Below are 26,868 nucleotides of genomic sequence, written 5' to 3'. Positions count from 1 at the left end.
AGTCAGCTTATTTTTTTGAATCAGAAATAAACTGGACTTCTAGTTCTAGTGCCAATTCATTCTATGGAGTGTTAACATAAAATTTTCTCAGGAATCCGGGTTATTGACTTGTAACTAACAAACTCACTACCTTAAAACAAAATCAGGAGTTTTGTTTGTTTGTTTTGTTTTTAAGTAGCTGACCTTTATTTGTTGCATTCTTAAAGGAAAGAAGATAAAAAACTAAAATTAATAGGTGGAATAATTCACTCAAACTTCTGCTTGTGAAAAGTATCATTACTAAAAGGATAGTAAAGGACAACCTAACATTGCTTTGTTGAAAAAAAAATTATTTTCTCTTCATATTAAGTTAAACCTACTTAACGGGCATTAGGGAGGAGGAAAGAAGGGAATTCAGGGGCAAAACTACAACTCATGGTGACAAATCCGTCTAAATCGCAATGAAGTGGTAATGTATAAACCCAAACACAAAACAGTCATTGCATTTGAACTGGTATTAACATAGCACCCATATATAAAATGTTGGTTTCTATAATGTAACCCTAATGTTGCAAGATTAGCAATAAAAAACAATTTTCCCAGAACTTTCAATGAAGAAGAACCATTGAATAATTATACCACCAGTCTCAAAAATATCAAGGAAGTGTGAACCAAAAAGAGAGAATCCAATATCATCATTTGAGGGATGGTTTCTACAATGTATTCACTGAATTCAAAGAATTTGTAAACAGTGTGATTTAACTTAAATTACCAACTTTTTTAAAAGCATATTCCAGCAACTCTTTGCTTAAGACTCTTTACATTCTTCTATCACATTTTCAGTCTCCTGGTCACCTGCACATTAAAAAAAAAAAAATAACCAAATTTGTCAGAAATCTGTGCATAATTAAGAAAAATCATCACCCATAAAACATTAAATCCTTTCACATATGAGGCAGTACAAAATCTGCATTCTCATTTAGTACTTTTTAGACAATCACCACATGCTGCATACAAAATTGACAAAAAAAAGTGAATGAGAAGGTGCCTGCCTTCATTGAGTTTATAGCTCAGGGAGCGATTTTTGAGCTTTGAGAGCTAAAATGGTTATGAGTTTGGAGACAGGCATCAAAATTTATTTTTTTGCTTATTAAAGTTTCTGGGAAGCAAGGGGAAACTGAAAGTAAATGTCACAGGGTAGACGAGAGCTGATTGTCTTTCATTTCTTCAATATGAGGGAAAAACTGTGACACTAAAAGAGACAGAATGGAAATACTTTTCTAACCTTAGTGAGAGGTGTATCAGAAAGGCCAGAACTGACAACAGCGCCAAATAAAAGACAAAAGACGACAATAAAAGAGAATCAGGGGAGTTCCTGTCGTGGCAGCGGTGGTTAATGAATCCGACTAGGAACCATGAGGTTGCGGGTTCGATCCCTGCCCTTGCTCAGTGGGTTAATGATCCGGCGTTGCCGTGAGCTGTGGTGTAGGTTGCAGACTTGGCTTGGATGCCGAGTTGCTGTTGCTGTGGCTCTGGCGTAGGCCAGTGGCTACAGCTCCAATTCAACCCCTAGCCTGGGAACCTCCATATGCCGCGGGAGAGGCCCAAGAAATAGCAAAAAGACCAAAAAAAAAAAAAAAAAAGAGAGAATCAGGAGAACCTGGAACCCTCATACATGGCTGGTGGGAATGTAAAATGGAGCAGCCACTTGGGAAAAGTCTGGCAGTTCCTCAAAAGCTTACCAGAGACCCAGTTACCATTCTAACCCTGGGTATATAATATGCCCAAGAGAAATGAAAACATACATCCACCCCGAAACCTGCATACCAAAATTCATAGCGGAATTACACATAACAGAACTATAAAAAGTAGCAACAACCCAAAAGTCCATTAACTGATTAACAGATAAAGAAAATGTGCTATATCCACACAAAAGAATATTATTCCACAGTAAAAGAGTACACTACCAGAATTTTAGCAGTGGTACAGTGGGTTAAAAATCCGATTGCAGCGGCTCAGTTTGCTGAGGAGATGCAGGTTCAATCCCCAGCCTGGCACAGTGAGTTAAAGGATCCAGTGTTGCTGCAGCTGTAGCATAGGTCACAATGCTGCCTGGATCTGATCCCTGGCCTGGGAACTTCCATATGCCACAAGTGCAGCCATTAAAACAAAACAAAACAAAAAAAAGTAAAGTATTGAAACATGCTACATACAACATGGATGAAAACATTATGCTAAGAAGCCAGATGCTAATGGCCACATATTGTATGATTCCATTTATATAAAGTATCCACACTAGACAAATTCATAGAGTCATAAGACAGATAACCGATTGCCTTGGGCTAGGGGGTTGGGGGAAATAAGAAGTAGCTGCAAATGGGTGCAGTGTTTTCCTCTGGTGTTTTCAATGTTGCAAAACTGATGGTGGTGACAGATGCACAAATCTGTGAATATACTAAAAACCACTGAGTTGTATCGTACTGTTGAATGGTCCCCCCAAAAAGTTATGTCCACATCTTAACCCTTGGGATCTGTGAAAGTTACCTACTTGGGAAAAGAGTCTTTACAGATGTAATGAAGGATCTTGAGATAAGACACCCTGGATGACCCAGGAGGGTCCTATATTCATTAACAAATGTCCTTATCAGAGAAAAGTGGAGGGAGATTTGAGATACAGCAGAGGGAGAAAAAGGCAATGTAAAGACAGAGCCAGAGATTGCAGTGCTGTGGCCACAAAAAGCCAAAGAATGTCAACAGCCTGAGAAACTGGAAGAAGCAAGGAAGCAACCTTCCCTAGAGCCTCCAGACAGAATGTGGCCTTGCCGACACCTTGATTTCAGACTTCAGGCCTCTAGAACTTTGAGATGATAGATTTCTGTTGTGATCATTCATTGTGGCAACCATAGGAAACTGATACAGGAATTTAAAATAGATGTTGATAAAGCTGATATTTTTTAAATCACTCTAGTAATTAAGGGTACATGATTTGGGGTTTAAGAGTAAAGTGAGATAAGTGGTGATACTATCAATGCATGGAGAAGAAATATTAAACAGGATGCAGAGGAAGGTGGAATGGATGAGAAATGGACCTTGATATCCCACATATGAGATGAGGAATGATAAAACCATGGCCCCAAGCTTTCATAAGTGCTTGTCCTTCTGTCGGGAGTGTTCTCCTTCTGCCCACCACTTATCTTTGGAGGCTCAATTCAAATGCCACCTCCCCACCTCTCCCATGTTCATCATTTCCTCTGGAAGCTCTTATATTATAGCTGTTCCACTATGCTGTGATTATCTGCTTAAGTGTCTGCCTTCATCAACAGACTGTGCAATAATTCAGAGCAGTGATTATTTCCTATTCTCCTGACATCCTAGAACAGTGCCCTTTATAAATGAATACTATGGAAGCCTGGAGCAATGTTTTTTGTTTGTTTGTTTGTTTGTCTTTGTCTTTTTGTTTTTGCTTTTAGGGCCTTAGCCAAGGCATATGGAGGTTTCCAGGCTAGGGGTCCAATCAGAGCTGATCAGTACCGGCCTACACCACAACCACAGCAATGCAGGATCCAAGCCACGTCTGCGACCTATACCACAGCTCAGGGCAACACCAGATCCTTAACCCACTGAGCAAGGTCAGGAATTGAACCCACAACTTCACGGTTCCTAGTCAGATTCGTTTCTGCTGCGCCACGACGGGAACTCTAGGAGCAATGTTTTTAATCATGACTATACAACAGAATCACCCAGACCCCATTCTCAGAAACTGATTTTAGAAATCAACTTAATTCATCTGGAATGGAACCAAGGCATTAACTCATTTTTAAATCTCATCCTATGATTCTTATGTGTAGCCAGAGGTAAGATATACTGCCTAAAGGATGCACTCAGGATAGCTTAACATGCCAGACAGACTTGGGACAGATGCCAAGAGAAAGGTCTGAAAATCAAAAGAATACAAAGCATAGATGATCCCATGCTGCCTATTGTGTGTCTCCAAATAAAATATTAACCATGAAACAGTAGAGAACTCAAGCTAAGACATGCTTATTCTCAGAGGCCAAAATAAAGGTTCACCACAAGAAGGGCAATAGGGATGGTTGGGGAGATAAGAAGACAATCTGGAGAGGGCAATGTCTTCATTAAAATAAAATTCAAGAAGATATAGGAAGGGTAGCCTGGGTTCAATCCCTGGTCTAGAAACTGAGATCCCACATCAGGCCACTGCATGCTGTAGTGAAGAAGAAGCAGGAGGAAGAGGAAGAGGAGGAGGGGGAGGAGGAGAAGGAGAAGAAGGGGAAGGATGCAAGGGAGGGGGAAAAGGGGGAGGAGGAGGGGGAGGAGGAGGAGAAATAAAGCATAGGATTTAGCAGATGGGAAAGAGGATACTTTCTGACATTATTTCCACCACCACATATGCTAGCATTTTTTACAATCCTAAAATAGAATGACTAGTAAACCATCTAATATAGATCTTCTCTACTGGCATAGAAGTCACCTGTTAAAACTGGGGCATCTTGTTAAGATGCAGACTCTGGTACAGTAGGTCTGATGTGGGACCTGGGACTCTCCATTTCTAACAAGTTCCCAGGTGATGCCAATACCACTAGTCCATTGATCTAATCTACAGTCATGATCTTTTACTCAATTTGAATGAAGCAATGGAATTAGAAGTTCCATACAACTGATAAAGTGGTAAGTACACTATAGTTAAATATCAAAACTCTCCAACATGCCATTGTCCATTTTACACTACTAAACCAAATGGTAGAGAAAGTGGTATTTCAAAGTAGGGAAAATAATCAGGGGCAAGTATTTCTATGAAAAGTCTACCCCAAGAAGAACTGAATTAAAGAAAATTAGTTGAAAGTAACTTGAAAAGATAAATTCACCAAATATAAACATGCTATGTGCTAAGGTTTTACATACAACAGGAATTAACACTGGAAATTTCTAATAAGGCAGATATTTTGAACAAAGAAACTCTGGAGGGTTGATTAAGTTACCAAGAGCATCTAAGAAGTAATTGGCAGTCTTGGAAAAGTAATTTAATAAATAATAACTAGGAGGCCTGAGAGCACATACTGTTTGAAAGAAATAAAGAACTCCATCAAAGCAGTGATGAGTTAAATATTTCCCTAAGAGCAAGCCAAAATATTTTTAATGGAAAATAAAAGTTAGCTAGTAGTATTATTTTCAGAATCTCACTGCTCCACTGAAAACCCATAAGACTATAGTATAACAATGAAAACTTTCTCAAAGTAACCTAGTTCTCTTCAAATGGTTCAGGTGGTATGAGTAATAATGTATACTAACCCACACCTCCTTCAAACCAGTGCAATATCTGCCCCAAAAGTCAATCCACCTTCAACTGGGCTTCACTGAACCTGGTCAATGCCCAATCAGATCTTTGGAAATTTCAACATGAAATATACTCAAATTATAAAGGTGCCATTGTTTAGAATTTGTTCTGAGGACCTCAACAAAATAACATAATTAGCTTTCTCACAACTAAACTGAACCCCATATTTCTCAAATATGCATAGCAAAATCTTGCATCTTGCATTAATTTGATAGTCTATACCAGGGACTCTGATTTCAGTAAGTCTGGCTAGGCCTTGGACATAGGTATAAAACAAACAAGCCAAAAATTCCATAGATGATCTCTATGTTCACACTGGTTAGGAATCATGCTCTGGTGGTTTGTAACAGTGCTCTCTAACTTCCATAATGATCACAACTAATCTAATCTACACTAATCTAATGATCACAACAATTTTATCAAAGCAGCAATTCTGATGAATTCTGATGAACTGTAACAGTGCTCTCAAACTTCATTGTAATGATCACAACTAACCTAAATCTAAACTAATGATCACAACTAATCTTTTCAAAGTGCAAATACTGATAAGTAGGTTTGAGGTGGGGCCATTAGCTTTGCATTTCTAATGAGCCCCCAGTGGCTGGACAACCTTCTAAACAGCACAGGCATATAATATGGGATGGAAATCATATCACCACAAAGGGTGAAGCACATGAAGCAGAGAGGACCAGGTGGTTGGACCATGTTTTTTCAGAAAAGTACATGCACCTTCTAAAGAGAACATCTGTTATTCAGCTCTCCTCCCCAGTGGGCAACGTACTGATCTGCTTAAAAAAAAAAAAAAAAAGTCAGAAATCCAGACACTTATAAGAAATCTCCTGATGAAACATTAAATACTGTGTAAGCTAACCAAGTCCAGTCACTAACTTAATCATTTATGTGGATGTTCTCATTTGATCCTTTCTATAACCCTATAGGGTAAGTACTAAATAATATCTTATCAATAAGTGAAACAAGATGGAGAGAAGAGAAAGATTAAGTAACTTGCATAATATCACTTGCTAAAAGCAGAGCAAGGATCCAAACCCAGGTCTGTCTCACCCACAGCCCACTCCCCTAATCAGAGGCCAGATCATTGGTGGGTAGGGCTTCTACCAGGCTTCTCTGTTTGTCTAGGTCCTAGACTCAAATCCTGCTCCTTAACTGGATTCTGTGAGCTCTGTCCTTTGGGTAATTAATTTGCTCCTTGGTTTTCAGTCTCAGTTTCAATTTAGTGACCAACCATCCCAGCTGGCTGGGGACAGAGGGTTTCCCAAGATGAGGGATATTCAGGGTAAAACCAGGACACTCCTGAGCAAACCAAGACAGTGAGTTGCCCTAATTGTCATTTAAGGGTGTTATTTTATTTTTTTATTTTTTTATTTTTCTTGTCTTTTCTAGAGCCGCACCTGCAGCATATGAAGGTTCCCAGGCTAGGGGTCTAGTCGGAGCTGTAGCTGCCGGCCTATACCAGAGCCACAGCAATGTGGGATCCGAGCCATGTCTGAACCTACACCACAGCTCACAGCAATGCCAGATCCTTAACCCACTGTGCGAGGCCAGGGATCGAACCCGCAACCTCATGCTTCCTAGTCGGATTCGTTAACCACTGAGCCACACTGGGAACTCCTAAGGGTATTATTTTAAAAACAACCTCATCTGGAAGTTCCTGTTGTGGCTCAGCAGTAATGAGCCTGACTAGTATCCATGAGGATGCAGGTTCAATCCCTGGCCTTGCTCAGTAGTTCAAAGGATCTGGCATTGCCATAAGCTGTGGTATAGGTCAAAGATGCAGCCCAGATTTGGCGCTGCTGCGGCTGTGGCATAGGCTGGCAGCTGTAGTTCCTATTTGACCCCTAGCCAGGGAACTTCCATATGCTGTGGGTGCAGCCCTAAAAAGCAAAAAAATAAAAATAAATAAAACAAAAATAAAAACCTCATCTAACTCATTGTTGCATTTGTTATAGAAAATTTTAGGAACATTACTCACTAAATGGGTCCTATAGGAAATTCCACTTTGTTTTCCTTGAAGAATTAGTATAGTCCTGTCCCCCTTCTTTACCATGTGACTGATTTTGTGTCCCTTTTTGCCCTAGTCTGTTTTTGTTAGGTGTTAATCATATTTTCCTCTTTGTTACATGAATTTCTATTGATAAGCAGCTCAAATGCTTGTTGGGGAAAACAAAATACTGTACATGTGAGATGCCTTTTTGATTATCTAAAAGTAATATCTAGAAAGTATAAGATGATTTTATTAAATACTAGACTAACCACAGCCCTAAAGCACCCAAGTACTCAGAAGTGTCTCCCAGGTTTATGGGACCAAAAAATGATTTACTCTCCTCACACGTCCACGTTGAGGAACTTAACAGTGGGGAGGCATCGGCCCCACTCCACCTCCCTGCCTCTCCCATGGAAAGAAGAGGCAGATACCTGATTGGTGAATTTAGGGGGAGAAACAGCTCACTCAGCACACTCCTTTCTCCAAGGGGGTCAGCACAAACTTACCCTAGGGGCTCCTTTGTTCCTCTGTACTATTGGTTCCACATGCACAGTTCTCCACAGGTGAGGCTTGAACATTTTCCCCTCTGTAAATGACTGGGTGTGTAAGTTTATTTTGAGGGTGTAGCATTAGGAAGACCATTTGGCTGCCTACCATGTAACAACAATCCCCTACATTTCATCAGCAATAAAGCCAAGCTCCTCTATTTCCATTTGTCAGAATCCACCCATCTCTCAATTGCTTTGATCTGAGCAGGGAAGAGAAGGTGCTATTTATCAACCCCCTGAAACCCAACAGTACAACACCCAATGTCTTGGACCTTGTATACAGAAAGTCAAATTAAGCTTAAAGCACAAACATGAAAATGAAGTACTTCAGGAGGAGGGATCAAGATGGCTGAGTAAGAGGACGTAAGCTCACCTCCCTGCCACAAACACATCAAAAATACGTTTACATGTGAAAAAATTATCTCTGAAAACGAACTAGAAACTGGCAGAAGGACTCCTATACAACCAAGCCTGTAAGAAAGACACACACACAATCAGGTAGGAAGGGAAGAAAAGCAATCAGATCAGGACCTATGCCCCTCGGAGAGAACTCACAGGAAAAGGGAGGTGACATGGGTGAACACCTACCTTGGAGAGTGAGCAGTTCAAGTCACAGATTGGGTGCTCAAGTCTGGGGTCCTACACAACGGGGTACCAATGACCACAGAAAAGAATTGACCATGGGACACAGAGGCAGCCCAGTCCCAAGGTAGAGCCTGGGTGGGGCAACAGTGGCTGTTGTTGGCATTTGCTCAAGTGGAACCTCAGAAGCTGCCCAGATCTGACAGCAGTTGCTCCAACACAGCTCACCTCCCAGTATACATCAAGAGCCTACATAACCCATACCAGCCCTGTAGACAAGTTCCACAACAGGGCAGGGAAGGCTATTGGGCAGTTATCAGCTGTGAGGGACAAAGGTGACTTGCACTCAAGGCTGTGTCTAAGCAAAGATGCAGGCGCCTCCACAAGCAGCATACTGGACCTCTCTCTGTGCATAGGTCCCACTTCTTTCAGCACTCCCCTTCTCTGGGGTAGGGGTTCCAGTATAGGAGAAGGAAAAACATACACTTAAAGGGAGCGGAGATAGCTTAGGTCCAACCCCCAGGGCTTCTGCTCCAGCAATGCGGGATCAGACCCCACTCCAACAGCACAGTGACAGCCACTGGGCAGAGAGGAAGTCCCATCTCACACCCAGCACCAGTTCTAGCCCCTGTATCTGAAGCCCCCCACCTACAAAGTGATGGCTGCCAACAAATCCTGAGGAAAGACATGACTTGCACTGGCCTCAAATCCAGCTCTCCCACCAAAGGCAGTGGATACATGCAGTCTGTATAGTGATGTTCCCACGTAATAACACACTTTCAAGACCACATCAGTAACAGTTTTACATAAATTCATAGAATCAGAGAAAGTCAAGCAAAATGAAAAGGCATAAGAACTACTCTCAATTGAAAGACAAAAAAAACCCTGAAAAAATAAATAATAAAACAGAAATAAACATTTACTAGATAAAGAATTCAAAACATTCATAATAAAAATGTTAACTGATTAGGGGGAAGGACTGATGTAAACAGTAACATTTTAACAAGTAACTAGAAAATACAAAAAAAGATTAAATCAGAAATGAATGATTCAATAGCTGAAATTTAAAAAAAAAGCTACAAAGAATGAATAGCAGACTAAGTGATATGGAAGAGCACATAAATGATCTGGACAATAAAATAATGGAAATCAACCAATCAAAACAGTGGAAAGAAAAACAAATTTAAAAGAATAAGAGCAATCTAAGAGATCTCTGAGTAACATTAAGCACACCAACATTCACATCATAGACGTTCCAAAAAGAAAAGATAGAGAAAGGTGGATTTAAAAAGGATTTAAGGAAATTATGTCTGAAAATTTCCCAAACCCAAAGAAGGAAACAGATATCCAGGTACAGGAAGCTGAGAGAATCCCCAAAAAAATGAACCTAAACAGACTCATACCAAGACACATCATAATTAAAATGATAAAAGTTAAAGAGAGAATTCTAAAGGCAGCAAGAGAAAAACAAAGCTATATACAAGGGGATTTCCAAATGGCTATCAGCTGATTTCTCTGCAGAAGCACTGCAGGCCAGAAGAGAGTGGCCTGATATACTCAAAGAGGCAAAAGGAGGAAAACCTGCAAACTAGGATACTCTATCTAGCAAGATTATGATTTAGAGTAGGAGAGAGAAAGACAAGAAAAAACTGAAAGAACTCAGTAGTATTAAACCTACACTAAAGGAAATGTTGAAGGGTCTCCTCTAAGTGGAAAAGAAGAAAGAATTTATAAGAAAGGGAAAATACCACTAGGAAAGGCAAATATACAGCAAGGATTGAGGATCAACCACTTTAAAGGCCAGTATGCAAATTAAAAGACAAAAAAAAAGTTGTAAAAGCAACTATAACTACAACAAAAAGATAAAGGAGGCGTTCCCGTCGTGGCACAGTGGTTAACGAATCCGACTAGGAACCATGAGTTTGCGGGTTAGGTCCCTGCCCTTGCTCAGTGGGTTAACGATCCGGCGTTGCCGTGAGCTGTGGTGTAGGTTGCAGACACGGCTCGGATCCTGTGTTGCTGTGGCTCTGGCGTAGGCCGGTGGCTACAGCTCCAATTCTACCCCTAGCCTGGGAACCTCCATATGCCGCGGGAGCGGCCCAAGAAATAGCAACAACAACAACAAAAAAGACAAAAGCCAAAAAATAAAAATAAAATAAAAAATTTAAAAAAAAGATAAAGGATGCATGAAGATGTAAAATATGACATCCAAAACACAAAATGTAGGAGAGGAGAGTAAAAAGGTACATCTTGGGAGTTCCATTGTGGCTCAGTGGTTAATGAACCTGACTAGCATCCATGAGGATGTGGGTTTGATCCCTGGCCTCGTCAGTGGGTTAAGGATCTGGCATTGCCATGGGCTGTGCTGTAGGTTGCAGATGCGGCTCAGATCCCAAGTTGCTGTGCCTGTGGCATAGCCAGTGGCTTCAGCTCCGATTCGACCCCTAGCCTGAGAACTTCCATGTGTTGCAGGTGCGGCCCTTAAAAAAAAAAAGAAAAAAGAAAAAAAAATAGAAAACAAAACAAAGGTAGATCTTTTAGAATGTGTTTGAACTTAAATGATGACCAGTTTCAAATAAGTAGATATAACTATAGGTCAACATATGTGAATGCTATAGTAACCACAAATCAAAAACCTACAATAGACACACAAAAACTAAAAAGAAAAGAACACAAGGAGTTCCTGTCGTGGCTCAGTGGTTAACAAACCCGACTAGCATCCATGAGGACGTGGGTTCAATCCTGGCCTCGCTCAGTGGGTTAAGGATCTGGCATTGCCATGAGCTATGATGTAGGTCGCAGATGCAGCTCAGATCCTGCATTGCTGTGGTTTTGGCGTAGGCCTGCGGCTACAGCTCCAAATGGACCCCTAGCCTGGGAACCTCCATATGCCACAGGTGCAGCCCCAAAAGACAATAAAAAGAAAAGAACACAAGAATACTACTAAAGAAAATAATCAAACCTCAAGGGAAGAAACAAACAACAATGACAAAGAAAAAGAAGAAAATAAGTAATAAAATGGCAGTAAGTATACACCCACTAATAATTACCATAAAAGACAAAAAATAAAGGGAGTTCCCATCATGGCTCAGTGGTTAACAAACCCAACTAGTATCCATGAGGATGCAAGTTTGATCCCTGGCCTCACTCGCTGGGTTAAGGATCCAGTGTTGCCATGAGCTATGGTGCAGGTCACAGACTCAGGTCAGATCCCGAGTTGCTGTGGTTGTGGTGTAGGCTGGCAGCTACAGCTCCAATTTGACCCCTAGCCTGGGAACCTAAATATGCATGGGTGCAGCCCTAAAAAGGCAATAAAGACAAATTATTATTATTATCATTATTATTATTATTATTATCTAAAATGTCACTGGATTAAACACTTCCATCAAAAGACATAGGGTGGCTGACTGGAGAAAAAAAAAATGACCCTTCAATATACGGCCCAAAAGAGACACATTTTAGGGCTTAAGACACACAAAGACTGAAAGCTAGGGGTATGAAAAGATATTTCATAAAACAGAAATAACAAGAAAGCAGGGGTAGCAATATTCATATCAGACAAAATAAACTTTAAAACAAAGCCCATAACAAAAGACAATGAAGTGCATTATATAATAATATAATACAAGAAGAGGATATTACATTTGTTAACATATATGCACCCAATACAGTAGTACCTAAGTATATAAAGCAAACACTAACAGACGTAAAGGAAAAAATTAACAATAATAAAGTAACAGTTGAAGACCTTAACACCTCACTTACTGCAACAGACATATCATTCAAGCATAAAAATCAATGAGGCAAAAGTGGTCTTAAACGATACACTAGACCAGTTAGACTTAGGTATCTATAAGACATTACATCCCAAAACAGCAGAATACACATTCTTTTCAAGTGGAAATGGAACATTCTCCAGAACAGATCACATGCTAGGGCACAAAATGAATCTCAACAAATTTAAAAGGACAGCAATTATATCAAGCCTTTTTTCTGACCACAACAGTATGAAACTAGAAATCAATTACAGGAAGAAAAATGGGAAAAGAATAAATACATGAAGGCTAAACAACATGCTACTTAAAAACCAATGGGTCAATGAAGAAATCAAAGAGAAAAATCAGAAAATACCTAGAGACAAATAAACATGGAAACAAAACACTCCAAAATCTACTGAATGCAAGAAAGCAGTTCCAAGAGGGAAGTTCATAGATACAAGCCTTCCTCAAGAAATAAGAAAAATCTCAAATAAATAATATAACTGCCACCCAAAAGAATTAGAAAAAGAAGAACAAACAAGGCCCAAAGTTAGCAGAAGGAAGGAAACAATTAAGATCAAAGAGGAAATAAAATAGAAACAAAAAACAGAAAAGATCAATGAAACCAAGAGCTGGGGGTTTTTGTAAAGATAAATAAAATTGGTAAAACTTTATCCAGATTCATCAAGAAGAGAGAATCCAAATAAACAAAATAAGAAACAAAAGAGAAGAAATAGCAGCCAATGCCACATAGATATAAAAAATCATTAGAGAATACTATGAAAATTATATGCCAACAAGTTGGACCACCTAGAAGAAATGGACAAATTTCTAGAAACATACAGCCCATCAAGGCTGACTCATGGAGAAACAGACAATTTAAGTAGACCAATAACTAGCAGTGAAATTGAATTTGTAATTAAAAAAAAAAAACTCCCAGCAAACAAAAGTCCAGGACCAGAACTAATACTCATCCTTCTCAACCTATTCCGAAATATTGAAGAATGTGAAACACTCCCAAAGTCATTCTGCACATCTACAAGCCTACAATCACCCTGATACTGAAACCAAAGACATTACAAAAAAGAAAATTACAGGCCAATATCTTTGATGAATATAGATACCCAAAACCTCAATGAAATACTACCAAACCAAACCCAACAATACACAAAAAGGATCCTACACCATGATCTAACCCAGAGATTCAAGGATGGCTCAATATCTGCAAATCAATCAATGTGAAATACCACATTAATGAAAGATAGGATAAAAATCACATGATTATCTCAACAGACACAGAAAATGCATCTGACAAAATTCAACATTCATTCATGATAAAAACTCATCCAAGTGGCTATAGAAGGAATATATTTCAACATAATAAAGGCCAATTATGACAAACCTATATATTTCAACATAATAAAGGCCAATTATGACAAACTCAAAAGTGAAATGTTGCAATCTTTTCCTCTAAATTCAGGAACAAAGATGTCTACTCTTGCCACTTCCATTTAACAAAGTATTGGAAGTACTAGCCAGAGAAAAAAAGAAATAAAAAGCATCAACATTGAAATGGAAGAAGTAAAACTGTCACTATTTCCAGATGACATGATACTTTATAAAGAAAACCTTAAAGTCTTGACCCAAAAACCATTAGCACTAATAAATGAATTCAGCAAGGCAGCAGGACACAAGATCAACATTACAGAAATATGATGCTTTTCCATATACTAATAATGAATTAACAGAAAAATAAAGCTTTTCCTTTTAAAAACCAATTCCTTTTAAAAACCAATCTCCTTTCAAATCACATCAAAAAGAATAAAATACTTAGGAATAAACTTAACCAATGAGTTGGAACACCTATACTCTGAAAACTATAAAAACGTTGCTAAAGGAAACTGAAGATGATTCAAGGAAATGGAAAAATAACCTGTGCTCTCAGATTGAAAGAATTAATATTGTTTAAAAAGCCATATTACCCCAAGTAATTTATAGATTTGATGCAACCCCTACCAAAATACTCATGACATTTTTCACAGACCTAGAACAAATAATCCTAAGATTCATACTGAACCACACACAAAAAAAAACCAAATTACCAAAGCAATCTTGCTAAGAAAGAACAAAGCTGAGGTGCCACTCTCCCATACTTCAAACTATGCTATAAAGCAACGGTAATCAAAAGAGAATGGTACTAGCATAAAAACAGGTACTTGAATCAATGGAACAGAATATGCACCTATGGTCAATTCATCTATAACCAACGAAGCAAGGATATACCATGGAGAAAACACAATCTCTTTGATAAGTGGTGCTGGGAAAACTGGACAGCTACATGCAGATTATAACATTTCCACATACCATCTACAAAAATAAACTCAAAATGGATTAAATACCTAAATGTGAGACCAGAAACCATAAAAGTCATAGAGAACAACATAAGCATAACATTTTTTGACATAATTTGTAGCAAAAAAAAAAATTTTTGGATCTGTCTCCTAAGGCAAAAGAAATAAAAGCAAAAATAAACAAATTGGAACTAATTAAACTTAAAAGCTTTTGTACAATGAAAGAAACTATCAACAAAACAAAAAGACAACCTAGAGAATGGGTGAAAATATTTGCAAATGATATGACTGGCAAGGGGTTACTATCCAGAATATATAAACAGTTCATACAACTTAATATCAAAAAAACAACCCAATAAAAAAAAATAAGCAGAAGATCTGAACAGACATTTTTCCAAAGAGGACATGCAGATGTCTAACAAGCACATGAAAAGGTGGTGAGAGAAATACAAATCAAAGTGGGATATCCCCTCACACCTGACAGAATGGCTATCATCAAAAAGTCTACAAATAACAAATGTTGGAGAGGATATGGAGAAAAAGGAACACTTGTACATTGTTGGTACAAATGTAATAAATTGGTGAGGCCACAATGGAAAAGAACATGGAGGTTCCTCAAAAAAACTAAACATAGAACTACCATATGACCCACTAATTTCACTCCTGGGTCTCTACCTTGAAAACATGAAAACACTAATTCTAAAAGATACATGTATCTCAATGTTCATAACAGCACTACTGTTCACAACAGCTAAAATATGGAAGCAATCTGAATGTCTACCACCAGATAAACAGATAAAAAGTAGTGGAGTTCCTACTGTGGTTCAGCAGGTTAAGAACACAACATAGTGTCTGTGAGAAGGCAGGTTTGATCCCTGGCCTCACTTAGTGGATTAAAGATCTGGTGTTGCCAAGAGTTGCAGTGTAGGTCACAGATGTGGCTTGGATCCAATGTTGCCATGCCTTGTGACATAGGCCTATAGCTGCAGCTCCAATTCGACCCCTAGCCAGGGAACTTCCATATGCCATATGCCGTGGTTGTGGCCATAAAAAGAAAAAAGAAAAAAAGGATCAGTATATACAATAGAATATTACTCAGCCATAACAAATAATGAAATTCTGCCATTCACAGCAATGTGGATGAACCTTGAGAATATTATGTTTAGTGAAATAAGTCAAAGAAAGATAAATACTATATGATATCACTTGTGGAATCTAAAAAATTAGTACAACCGAATGTATAGAGCAGAACGGAAACTGACTCAGATAAAGAAAACAAACCAGTGGTGGTTACCAGAGGCAAGAGGAAAGCCAGGAGGGGCAGGCTAGGGGTATGGGATTAAGAGATATAAGCTACTATGTATAAAATAGATAAGCAACAAGGATATATTATAAAGCACAGAGAAGTATAACCATTATATTGTAAAAACTACTGATGGAGTATAATCTGTAAAAATACTGAATCAGTCTACTGTACACCTGAAACCAACATAATATTGTAAATCAACTATACCTTTAAAAAAATGAAACTTTTAATTTTAAAAGTTTTAAACTTTTAAAGTTTCCACCCTAGAAACTTTTAATCCTCTGAAGAGAGGGATATAATGTAATAGCTGAACACAGTGCAATTTCTCACTACAGCTACATCTTTAAAGGGCTTTTGCCAACAAACTGGTTTAGCATTCAGTTTTGCTGCTCACTTTTGCATAAAGCACATAATGTAAAATTTCATTTTTTTTAATAAATTAATTATTCAAGTTATTTTCATCATAAATGCTGAGGTTAGTAAAGGAAAAACTCTAGCTTCAGATATGCTGACATGCACTCAAAATAGTGATGTAGGCCCTATTACTTAAGGTTTATTATGTAATAAATAGAAAATAAAATACGGTTCACATAGTCACATCTAGACCATCTTAATCCTCCATTCTCATAGGGTCATTATAATCTTACACTAGGATTATCTGGTACCATCAGAGGCATATTTCCTGAAGTTACAAATACTCACCTTATAACTTAAAGGAATAGCTCCTTTCCATTAAGTCATCTTAAGTTCTAGTTCATTTCATCTTTTTATGTTTTACTCAGAAACAGATGTGACTGCCATTCACAGGGAAGTAAAGTCATATCTTAGCAAAATGCTGTTCTAAACCTCCCATAGACTGACTCCACAGGAATGAGACCCCACATAAAATAAATCATTACACCCAATTTAGTAAGTTTTATTACAGGAGACAAAAAGGAAATGTGGATACCTTCTTTCTAATAAAAATGGTGGGTGCATGTCATTATACATTAGTCTAAACTCATTGAATCCACAACACCAGGATGGAACCCAAAAGTAAACTATGGACTTTGGGTGATTATGATGTGTCAGTGTAGGTTCATCAATTGTAACAAATGTACCACTGTCGTGAGAGATGTTGTTAATTAGGGAAGTTACATATGTGTGGGCAGGGAATATATGGGAACTCTTGATACCTTCTGCTCAATTTTTCTGTGAACCTGCTCTAAAAAATAAAGCCTATTACATTTAAAAAGAAAGAAAGAAAGAAAAAACCTTCTGTCCAAAAAGAAACGAAATACACTACAATTCTAGAGTAGAACAAAGTTCTAGTTTTTTTATTAAATGAAGATCATTGGTGGGAGAAGGCAGACCACACCCATTTAATGGAATTGCATGTTGCAAGTGAACCCTGTTGCTGGGTAAAAACTGTGTATAGCTTGTGGAATTTCATTTCTGAGAAGAAAAGGGCCTGAGCAACAGCTGAGACATAGGAAAGTACCAGAAATCCCGAGCCCAGATTAGCTATAACCTGAATAACCTCTAGGGCACTAGACAGAGATTGATTACAAAGAGAAATTCTGGTCAGATTGTGGAGGCCTTGAAACAAGTGAAAGAATTCAAATTTCATTCAATAGGCAGAAGAGAGCCAGAGAATCTTTCTGAGCTGGGAAGGGTGTGATCAGAGCTGCACTCGGGGGGGATTGGTATAGGTGGTGGACATCAGGAGGAAGAGAAGAGAGCCCAGGGTTGTCACCCCAGTCCAGCTGAGGTGGCAGGAAAAGCAAGGGAGGGATGGGCAAGGGAGACACCTCAGGAGTAGGACAAACAAGATTTGAAGATTGGAAGTGGGATACAAGGGAAAGGGAGGATTCAATGATGACTCAGATTTTAAGCATGGGTGACTGAGGAAACAGAAGTCAAGAGGAAAATCTGAGTTGAGAGGCAAGGATGAGAAAATCAGTTTGAGGCCACATTCAGATGGCAGTTAGAAATACAGGGCTGAGGAGTTAGCTCAGATTTAATATATTATAGATTTAATAGGTAATAGGCATAGATTTACTAGAAAATATATTTTAGTGTAATCTACATGAGAGAAAAAGTTGAAGCTGTTTAAATAGACTCAATAAATATAACACAGACTATGCTAGACTTCTGACAAAGATAAACAATTGAATGTTGTCTGTGTCAAAAACAGCCCATAGTATTTGTATCCTGTACCACTGTATCATTGCAAGATGCCATATTGGACCAAAAAATTTTTTTTTTTTGTCTTTTTACCCTTTCTTAGGCCACTCCCGCGGCATGTGGAGGTTCCCAGGCTACGGGTCGAATCGGAGCTGTAGCTGCCAGCCTACTCCAGAGCCACAGCAACGCGGGATCCGAGCCGCGTCTGCAACCTACACCACAGCTCACGGCAACGCCGGATCATTAACCCACTGAGCAAGGCGAGGGATCGAACCCACAACCTCATGGTTCCTAGTCAGATTCGTTAACCACTGCACCACGATGGGAACTCCTGGACCAAATTTAAAAAGAAAAACAACTAGCAATATACAAGTACCAGAGATGGGAAGTCTGCACACAGAAACTAATAAAACCACAATGATACATAACATTATACAAATGCATTCCTTGGAATAAATTTTCATCACTGAACTTTGGAAGTTAAAATAATAAGCAAATCTACTCAAATTATTTATATTCATTCAAACTAGTTTCTCTTTTCTTCCAAAATCAACATTGTTTTCTGGATAACCATCAAGAATATGTATTAGTTACCATTAAGAATAATGTACTTCAATCATTCTGTATACCATAGTGTGCATCTGCCAATCCCAAATCCCTAGGCCTTCCCTCCCCTCCCACCTGTTCCCTTTGGTAACCAAACTCTACCCAGTATTCTGCGATAATTTATGTAAAAAAAGGAACCAGAAGGAGAATGAATGTGTGCACATGTATAACTGAATCACTCTGCTGTACAGCAGAAATTATCACTTGTAAATCAACTTCACTTCCATAAAGGTTTTTTTAAAAAAGAATAATGTACTTCATCAGAGTACTAACCTCAACCTTGATCTCAGATGAACATTAATAAATATGTTCTAATATTAGCACACTCTTAATTGACCCCATCTATGACTTTCAAGCATACCTCCTTACCCTACTCTTAAACTCCAATGCCTTTATACTGAGGTGTTTAGTAAGAATTATTCATCAAAACACACATTCTCCAAGCCTGACCTGGTTTTGGTTTCTCTGGAGGGCTGAGTTTCAGATGTTGGTATTCGGATGCAAGGCTCACATTTATGTCATACAGTGGATCATCCAAGAAGGAGGGCCTTTTCAGTCTCCCAATGCCAAGGGTCTTCGACATAAAGTAGTCTTCTGTGTCACTAATAACCTTGTCCTCAGAAGATTGGAGGCATTTCATATACTCTGCTTCGATGACAAGAGATTGTGACATATAATGCCCAGTCAAGGCTTTGGTGAGGTAGTAGCCTCTAGATATTTCACATTCTGTGTTCTCAGGCATGTTTACATCTTCCACCTCAGTGCTTTTGACCTTTGCTTTTGACCCATTTAGTGACTCAGACAGAATAGATCTGGAAAGCTGGGGGAACTCAGGTGTTATATCCTCAATCTTTTTCTCTTCTCTTTCTGAATAGAGTCTCATCGTGGATTTATGTTTGAATGTGCACTCATCCAGAAGACATCTTAACTGTTCCTCAGAGAGAAATGATGTTGAATCTAACTGATGAAACAAACAGAAAGTTTTCATTGTCAACTGATTGAGTAAACATTGATTTCTGGTATGCTTCCAGTAATACAATATAAACGTTAAGTCCCAGGAAACCCTTTACACAAGACACCCAATAGCAAAATCATTCATTTTGAAGTATCCAAAATTGCAGAGGAAATATACAACATGCCTAGAGAATAAGTTTAGAATCAATCACACATACTAAAATCCAGGAGAAAGTCCAACACCGATGGAAATGAACTGTTGCACTAAATTAACTACTAAGACTCTCTTCTCTACAGACAGAAGAACCTTGAGCTGAAATGAAGATATTAGAAAAGCACCTTCAATTTTTTGAGTCTTGGGGCATCAAGCAGGGTAGTAAGTAACCACCTCTTTGATAAATAGGCAGGAATCCTGCCATCATCTCCAGTAGGTGTTTCTCTGTTCTCGCTACCCCTGAGTGTGAACCCTATCACCACCCAATTCCTAAAAACTCAGACCAGTGGAGCAGATTCACCTCCTATGTCTGTCTACAACTTTCAGCAGACAATACGACCGAAGACAGAAAAGGAAGGGTGAAGGGGAGGTATATCCTGAGATGTGTAATTGGTTCAACACCACAGGTCTAGACAGAGGCCAGGGGCATTCCAATAGCAGTACATTCTGGGAGGAGGATTTGATCATACACATTTAATCTCTGCTTGTAAAGGTTATCAGTGCTGATTGTTTCAGCCAAGATCTTAGGGATTTAAAAACACGTTTCCAGTGATATTCTCAGGAAATAAAACAAACAAACATAAAGAGCTATGTTCTACAAGAATCAACTGAACAGCGTGCTACTTGAACTGTAACAGTCTCAAAAAGGAATGTGATTAAAATATATTGAAAGACTTTGAAAAAATTTTCTCTTTCTTGAAAGAATCAGCACTGTCCCTGACTTACATAGTGGATTATTTATGACAACACTATAATCTTCTTTTAAAGGAGAATGAATAACCTGAGAACAAAAAGTCCTTATAAAAAACCTAATCATGAATTGTAATGGCCTTCATTTCTACTTCAGTAAACTAAAACAATGCTATGGGCCTACTTTGTAGTAAACAGCAAAAATTAACCAAATATTCTACATTTATAAAGTACTGAGGGGGAGTTGTTTTTGAGCCTGGTATAGTTAATTCCCCATTGCTGCGTAATCCTTCTAACACAACTAATAAAAGTAGTGTGTAAAATAAATTTTATATCATGCTTTTTAAAAATATGTGTTTTAAGAGGAGTGGATCAAGAAGATGTGGTACATATACACAATGCAATATTACTCAGCCATTAAAAAGAATGAAATACCAGCATTTTTAGCAACATGGATGGACCTAGACATTATCATGCTAAGTGAAGTCAGCCAGACAGTGAGATACCAACATCAAATGCTATCACTGACTTGTGGAATTTGCAAAAAGGATACAATGAACTTCTTTGCAGAACAGATACTGACTCACAGACTTTGAAAAACTTAACGGTTTCCAGGAGTTCCCATCATGGCGCAATGGTTAACAAAACTGACTGGGAACCATGAGGTTGCAGGTTCAATCCCTGGCCTTGCTCAGTGGGCAAAGGATCCGGCATTGCCACAAGCTGTGGTGTAGGTCCACAGAGGTGGCTCGGATCCCGCGTTGCTGTGGCTCTGGCAATAGGTTAGGGGCTACAGCTCCGATTAGACCCCTAGCCTGGGAACCTTCATATGCCATGGGAGCGGCCATGGAAAAGGCAAAAAGACAAAAAAAAAAAAAAAGAAATAAAAGAAAAACTTACGGTTTCCAAAGGAGACAGTTCAGGGGGTAGGGGGATGCACTGGGGTTGTGAGATGTATGAAATTGGATTGTGATGATCATTGTACAACTATAAATGTAATAAATTCATTGAGTGATTTAAAAAATATATCGTGTTTTAAACTGCATTTAACTTCCATATATTAAAAACCAGTTTTCATGATGGCAAGTACCATAAAGAGTCTGTGAGTAATAAGAAATTGTTTGGGAATATACTCTTAACAATCATTGGGGATTCAAAATTCAGGAAATTCACCCTAAGGTTAATATACATGTCAAAAATGGGAGTTGAATGATATATTAGCAAATCCTACTTTCAATCACTAGACATTTCAGACATCTAGATGTAGTAATTTATTCATTTTCAGGAGCATTCCCTTCACCCTACTATGTAAACCTAGACAACTAAAAAATGAAGGCAGTCCTTGTTTGGCCCTGGATAACTAAAATATACTTTCAAAATCTGCTTATAACGAGCAAACGACTACCTAAGATTTAGAAAAGGTCCACAGAGGGTCATCCTCAGCAAACATCCAAACTAAAGGCTTAACATACGCAATTTCTAGACCCCACAAAAAAATCAGTCCATACTGATTTTTGCAATGGTAAAAACTGCATACAAGAGGATGAAAGATTATTGAAGGAGGTCTTTGGGGGGTGGGAGGAAGAAGAGTGGGGGAGGTGGGTTATTGGTAGATTATCTGATGTGTTTGATCACTTCCCCCAAATAATATTGATAAGATAGATGCTTGGAAGTTCTGATGATGTATTTAGCTAGATACACAGGTAATTAGGTAAAAGGAAAAATAAAACAATTATGAACTCTGGAAAATCAAAAAGCTATATGAAATGAAAGGAAAGGTAGTTTCTCAGGTAGATAACATAAAATCAAGCACAAGAAAATAAGGTAATTATTAACTCTAGGACAAACAAAAAAGTTGTACAAGAAAGGTTATTATAGGATACTACTTGCTTTTGCTCTAAATAATGTTTACACAGAAATCATAATATAAATAGTTTTGATTAGGGTATCCAAAAATTGTGATTTGACTATTTTGGAGAAATGGTAGGAGAGAGAAGGGATATCTGAAGTAACAAAGTTAAAACTTTGGCTACCATTACAGGAAGTCAATATATAATTGATATAATAATACAGTTCCATTGTATTACTGATTAAAACTTTAGGGCATTGTAAATTGATATAAACTGATCAATTAAGAAGGCAAACTATTAAACAACATAGAGTTCCATGACAGCGGAAAACTTCTAAGGGAATTAAAAGTGGTTGATTCTGGACAGCAAAACTAAGAAGTGGGGAAGAATGGGGCAAGGAGCTACCATTTTTGTTTAAAACATTTTAACACAACAATTTCTTCAACTATTTTATTATTATAAGAAAAAATAAAATAAAAGTGAGTTAAATATACTCAAAATTTTTATTTATTCTTTTTATTTTATTTTATTTTTTGTCTTTTTGCCTTTTCTAGGGCCGCACCCACGGCATATGGAGGTTCCCAGGCTAGGGGTTGAATCAGAGCTGTAGCCACCAGCCTACGCTAGAGCCACAGCAACGCGGAATCCGAGCCATGTCTGCGACCTACACCACAGCTCAAGGCAACACCGGACCCTTAACCCACTGAGCAAGGCCAGGGGTCGAACCCACAACCTCATGGTTCCTAGTCGGATTCGTTAACCACTGAGCCACGACGGGAACTCCTCAAAATTTTTAAATTAAATTAATTTAAAAATAAAAATCTGAAATATTAAAATGAAATTCCCAACTGGTTATATCTTTGGGCATCAGAGGCAGGTCCAGATTTCACAGAACTTGAAATTTATATAGTCTTGGAGCAGGGTGGGGGATTCTTCTTTTAAAAAAAGAATACAAAATTATAAGTAGAAAATAGGTACAAACGTGAGTTTTTCTTTAGAATATGAAAAAAGATCACAAGAGATGAACAGAGCCTTGGAAAATCAGGTCCATCTCTTACATTATCTCTCATTTACTAGAAATGCTTATAAAGAAATGTTTCCTGAATACAACCTATCTTCCTTTCCCCACTCAAGGTTCATACAAAAGGGGACCTGAAACTTCAGCTTCACTGGTTTCACAGTAAATCTGTTTCTGGGTGCTCCAAGATAAAGCATAACACATTGGAGTCTGCATGTACACAGAAATGAGCTCAACTACAATCACTCTGATCCTCTGGGGAAAGCAGCCCAATAGGAAAGAAAACACAGAAGACTAGAACTTGGGCTTCAGTCCAAGCTTACCATCTTGCGCAGGTCATCTAAGAGACCCAGTTCCTGCAGCTATGAAATAAGGAATTGAAGATGATCACTACATTAACTTCTAGCTCTAACATTGCTTTTTGTGAATAACTGCTCTAAAATTAAAAATAAATGTAAGGGAGTTCCCGTCGTGGCACAGTGGTTAACGAATCCGACTAGGAACCATGAGGTTGCGGGTTAGGTCCCTGCCCTTGCTCAGTGGGTTAAGGGTCCGGCGTTGCCGTGAGCTGTGGTGTAGGTTGCAGACGCAGCTCGGATCCCACGTTGCTGTGGCTCTGGCGTAGGCTGGCAGCTACAGCTCTGATTCGACCCCTAGCCTGGGAACCTCCATATGCCGCGGGAGAGGCCCAAGAAATAGCAACAACAACAACAACAACAAAAAAGACAAAAGCCAAAAAAAAATAATAAATAAAATAAATAAAATAAAATAAATGTAAGAATAAGCTGTTCTATTGACCTTAGAGTGGACCCTGGGTAGAATTTACGAAACAATAACAAAAAGAAAACTTTTATTTCTTTAATTTCTTCACAATACCAATTCTGAAATCAAAAACAAACAAACAAACAAACAAAAAACAGCCAAAAAACTCTGTGGTCTTATAACATTATAAGTAAAAGTGAACTTAGTAGGCCCTCGAATTAATTTCATTACAGTGTTTCTGGGTGGTACTACATCAGAACCTTTAACACAAGCCATCTTTCTCATCTTTTGAATTCCTGCAGAGCCTTGCCCACAGGACAAGCTTAGTAAATCAATTTTGTGGGAATCAAATGAAGGGTGCTCAATGTTTTTAAATGGCTAAGAATGACATTAATATAAGTTACCTACAAATGCTGAACCGGCCAAACGTGCTCATCACAAACATCCCTATTGACCCTTTACAGTTCAGGATCATAACCCATACCCTACATCCAGACTGCTTTGAAACTCCTGAGCTCGTGAACTCCCTAGTTGAACGACTCACTGTGCAAGCACAGTCAAGTAACCATCTGTTCAAGTCTTCACCTCAAAGTATTCGTCTTTCATGCCAGTTCTAATTTTCCAGTATTTCATAAACAAGTTATTATTCATGCTATTCCTGTCCTTTGAAAAATTCATCAGAGTGCATCTCAGTTTTCATATTTCTAGACCAGAGCCCAATCTATTTTCTCTGTTGCTGTGAAAGCCCCTCTTTTCCCATTATCCTTTTAGTAGGCTTTTTATGGATCTTCTTTCTTGTTTTGGCCAAAACACACACAACCCATAGTCAAACTGTAAATGTTTTAGATTTTTCTCATTAGTGAAAAAAAAAGAGGGAGTTCCCATCTTGGCTCAGTGGTTAACGAATCCGACTAGGAACCATGAGGTTGTGGGTTCGACCCCTGGCCTTGCTCAGTGGGTTAAGGATCCGGGGCTGCTGGGAGCTGTGGTGTAGGTCACAGACATGGCTCGGATCCCATGTTGCTGTGGCTGTGGTGTAGGCCAGCAGCTATAGCTCCGATTATACCGCTAGCCTGGAAACCTCCATATGCTAAAGGTGAGGCCTTCAAAAGACAAAGTACAAAAAAATAGAGAGAGAGAGAGAACACTTGTATTAGTTCTCATGCATCTTGCTGGTCTTGCTGGCACCCCAAGTATGTCTTACAGAGTGTAATAAGCACCCAATCTGGGCCAGATACTGCCCTCTCCATCTTATGTGTATTAATTCCTTTGGAACTCCCATCATGGCAGGCAGAAATGAATCTGACCAGGAACCATGAGGTTGTGGCTTCAATCCCTGGCCTTCCTCAGTGGGTTAAGGATCCAGCGTTGCAGTGAGCTGTGGTGTAGGTCACAGACACGGCTCGGATCTGATGCTGTTGTGGCTGTGCCATAGGCCGGCAGTTGTAGCACTGATTGGACCCCTAGCCTGAGAACCTCCGTATGCCATAGGTACAGCCCTAAAAAACAAAAACAAAAACAAAAAAAAATTCCTTTAATATTCGTAACCAACCTATGAGGTAGATACTATTATTCTCATTTTAAGTTGAAGCAAGGCAGCCAGAAATTATATACCCCGTCCTTGGTTATACAGCCACTAGGTGGTGGGATGTGAAGCCAGGTGGTCTGGTATCCTTTTACCAACTGACCTTCATTCTTCTATCCATCCCCTCAGACATAACACCTGTTCCCTAGAGTGCCCTGGAGGCCTAGCAGTCAAAGGATGTGGCGTTGTCACTGCTGTGGCTCAGGTCACCGCTGTGTCATGGGTTCAATTCCTGGCCTGGGAATTTCTGTATGTCATGGGCACAGTCAAATAAATAAATAAATAAATAAATAAATAAATAAATAAATGTATTTATTATTAAAATAAAGTAAAAATTGTTCCCATAGATTATTTCACTTAACTTCAGATTACCCAGGCTAGCTTAGTATCTTACATGGATTTACACAGTATCCTCTCCTTCAGCTCATTTCTGGAAAGAAAAAAAAAAAGACAGCCCCAGCTCCATTCCCAGGGTGCCTGCTGTTTACACTTCTCCACCCAGATAAATACCAGTTTGGTATAGGAGCTAAATCTGATGAGGAATGTGACTTGTAATTACTGGAGGTGGATCACAGACTGTGGATTACCTCACCTCATCCCTGCCTCTCCTCTTATGCTATCTATCTGGAGTTTCCCCAACCATAAAATTCTCCAGTTATTTGGCACTGGGTTTGTTGACAAGGCAATCAAGATTATGTCTCTGTTGCAGATAACCAGAAAGTCCAGCATTAGAAACTAGCAGAGGCCATTTTGTCCTTTGATGTAAGCTTATGTCTAATGCTAGTTGTTTTTTTTCTCCCCACAAACGCCAAGTTCCTAAAGACCCACCCTATAAAGCCAATACAATTATCACAAGCAAGAAAAGGGTGGAAAGCTGGAATGTCCTAAACAATCAACAATAAATGCATGGCTGTAAATAGCTTTCAATGACATCAAGGTCTACATTAAATTAAGCAACAGGAAAACATTCCACCCTTTGCTTAACTACCAGTATATAAGTTTACGACTCTATGTTGCAGCTACTGTTGGAAACACCTAAGTAGTAGTTTAGGCAAGGTTTCTTAGCCATAAGGAACAGAAATCCTTATCTAAAAAAAAGGAGAGGGGGTAAGTAATGAACTCCTTTAGCCTTTGCTTGCCT

The 26,868-nt window shown here is 38.7% G+C and overlaps 1 protein-coding gene across 1 annotated transcript; it reads right to left on the bottom strand.

Moving 5' to 3' along the window:
• Positions 1-606: 606 nt before the first annotated feature.
• LOC125119579 (fibrous sheath-interacting protein 1-like) lies at positions 607-19,610 on the bottom strand. The gene is made up of 2 exons (XM_047766749.1): positions 19,105-19,610; positions 607-834 (listed from the first exon to the last, which is right to left on the bottom strand). Exons 1-2 carry the CDS (start codon positions 19,535-19,537, stop codon positions 788-790), a joined length of 480 nt encoding a protein of 159 aa, XP_047622705.1. The 5' UTR covers positions 19,538-19,610; the 3' UTR covers positions 607-787.
• Between the last annotated feature and the right edge of the window lie 7,258 nt (positions 19,611-26,868).

Source organism: Phacochoerus africanus, chromosome 2 (assembly GCF_016906955.1).
Source record: "Phacochoerus africanus isolate WHEZ1 chromosome 2, ROS_Pafr_v1, whole genome shotgun sequence".
NCBI classification, from domain to species: Eukaryota; Metazoa; Chordata; class Mammalia; order Artiodactyla; family Suidae; genus Phacochoerus; species Phacochoerus africanus.
The sequence above is the reverse complement of the archived record's forward strand: the minus strand, read 5'-3'. Positions and strand labels throughout refer to the sequence as shown.

What these genes read in the sequence shown, in the direction of transcription:
- LOC125119579 (XM_047766749.1), bottom strand. Translation starts at nt 19,537, where the DNA reads ATGAGACTCTATTCAGAAAGAGAAGAGAAAAAGATTGAGGATATAACA. An exon ending in TCCAGAGAAACCAAAACCAG is followed by an intron (nt 835 to 19,104) that starts GTCAGGCTTGGA and finishes TTTAATGTGCAG; the next exon opens with GTGACCAGGAGACTGAAAAT.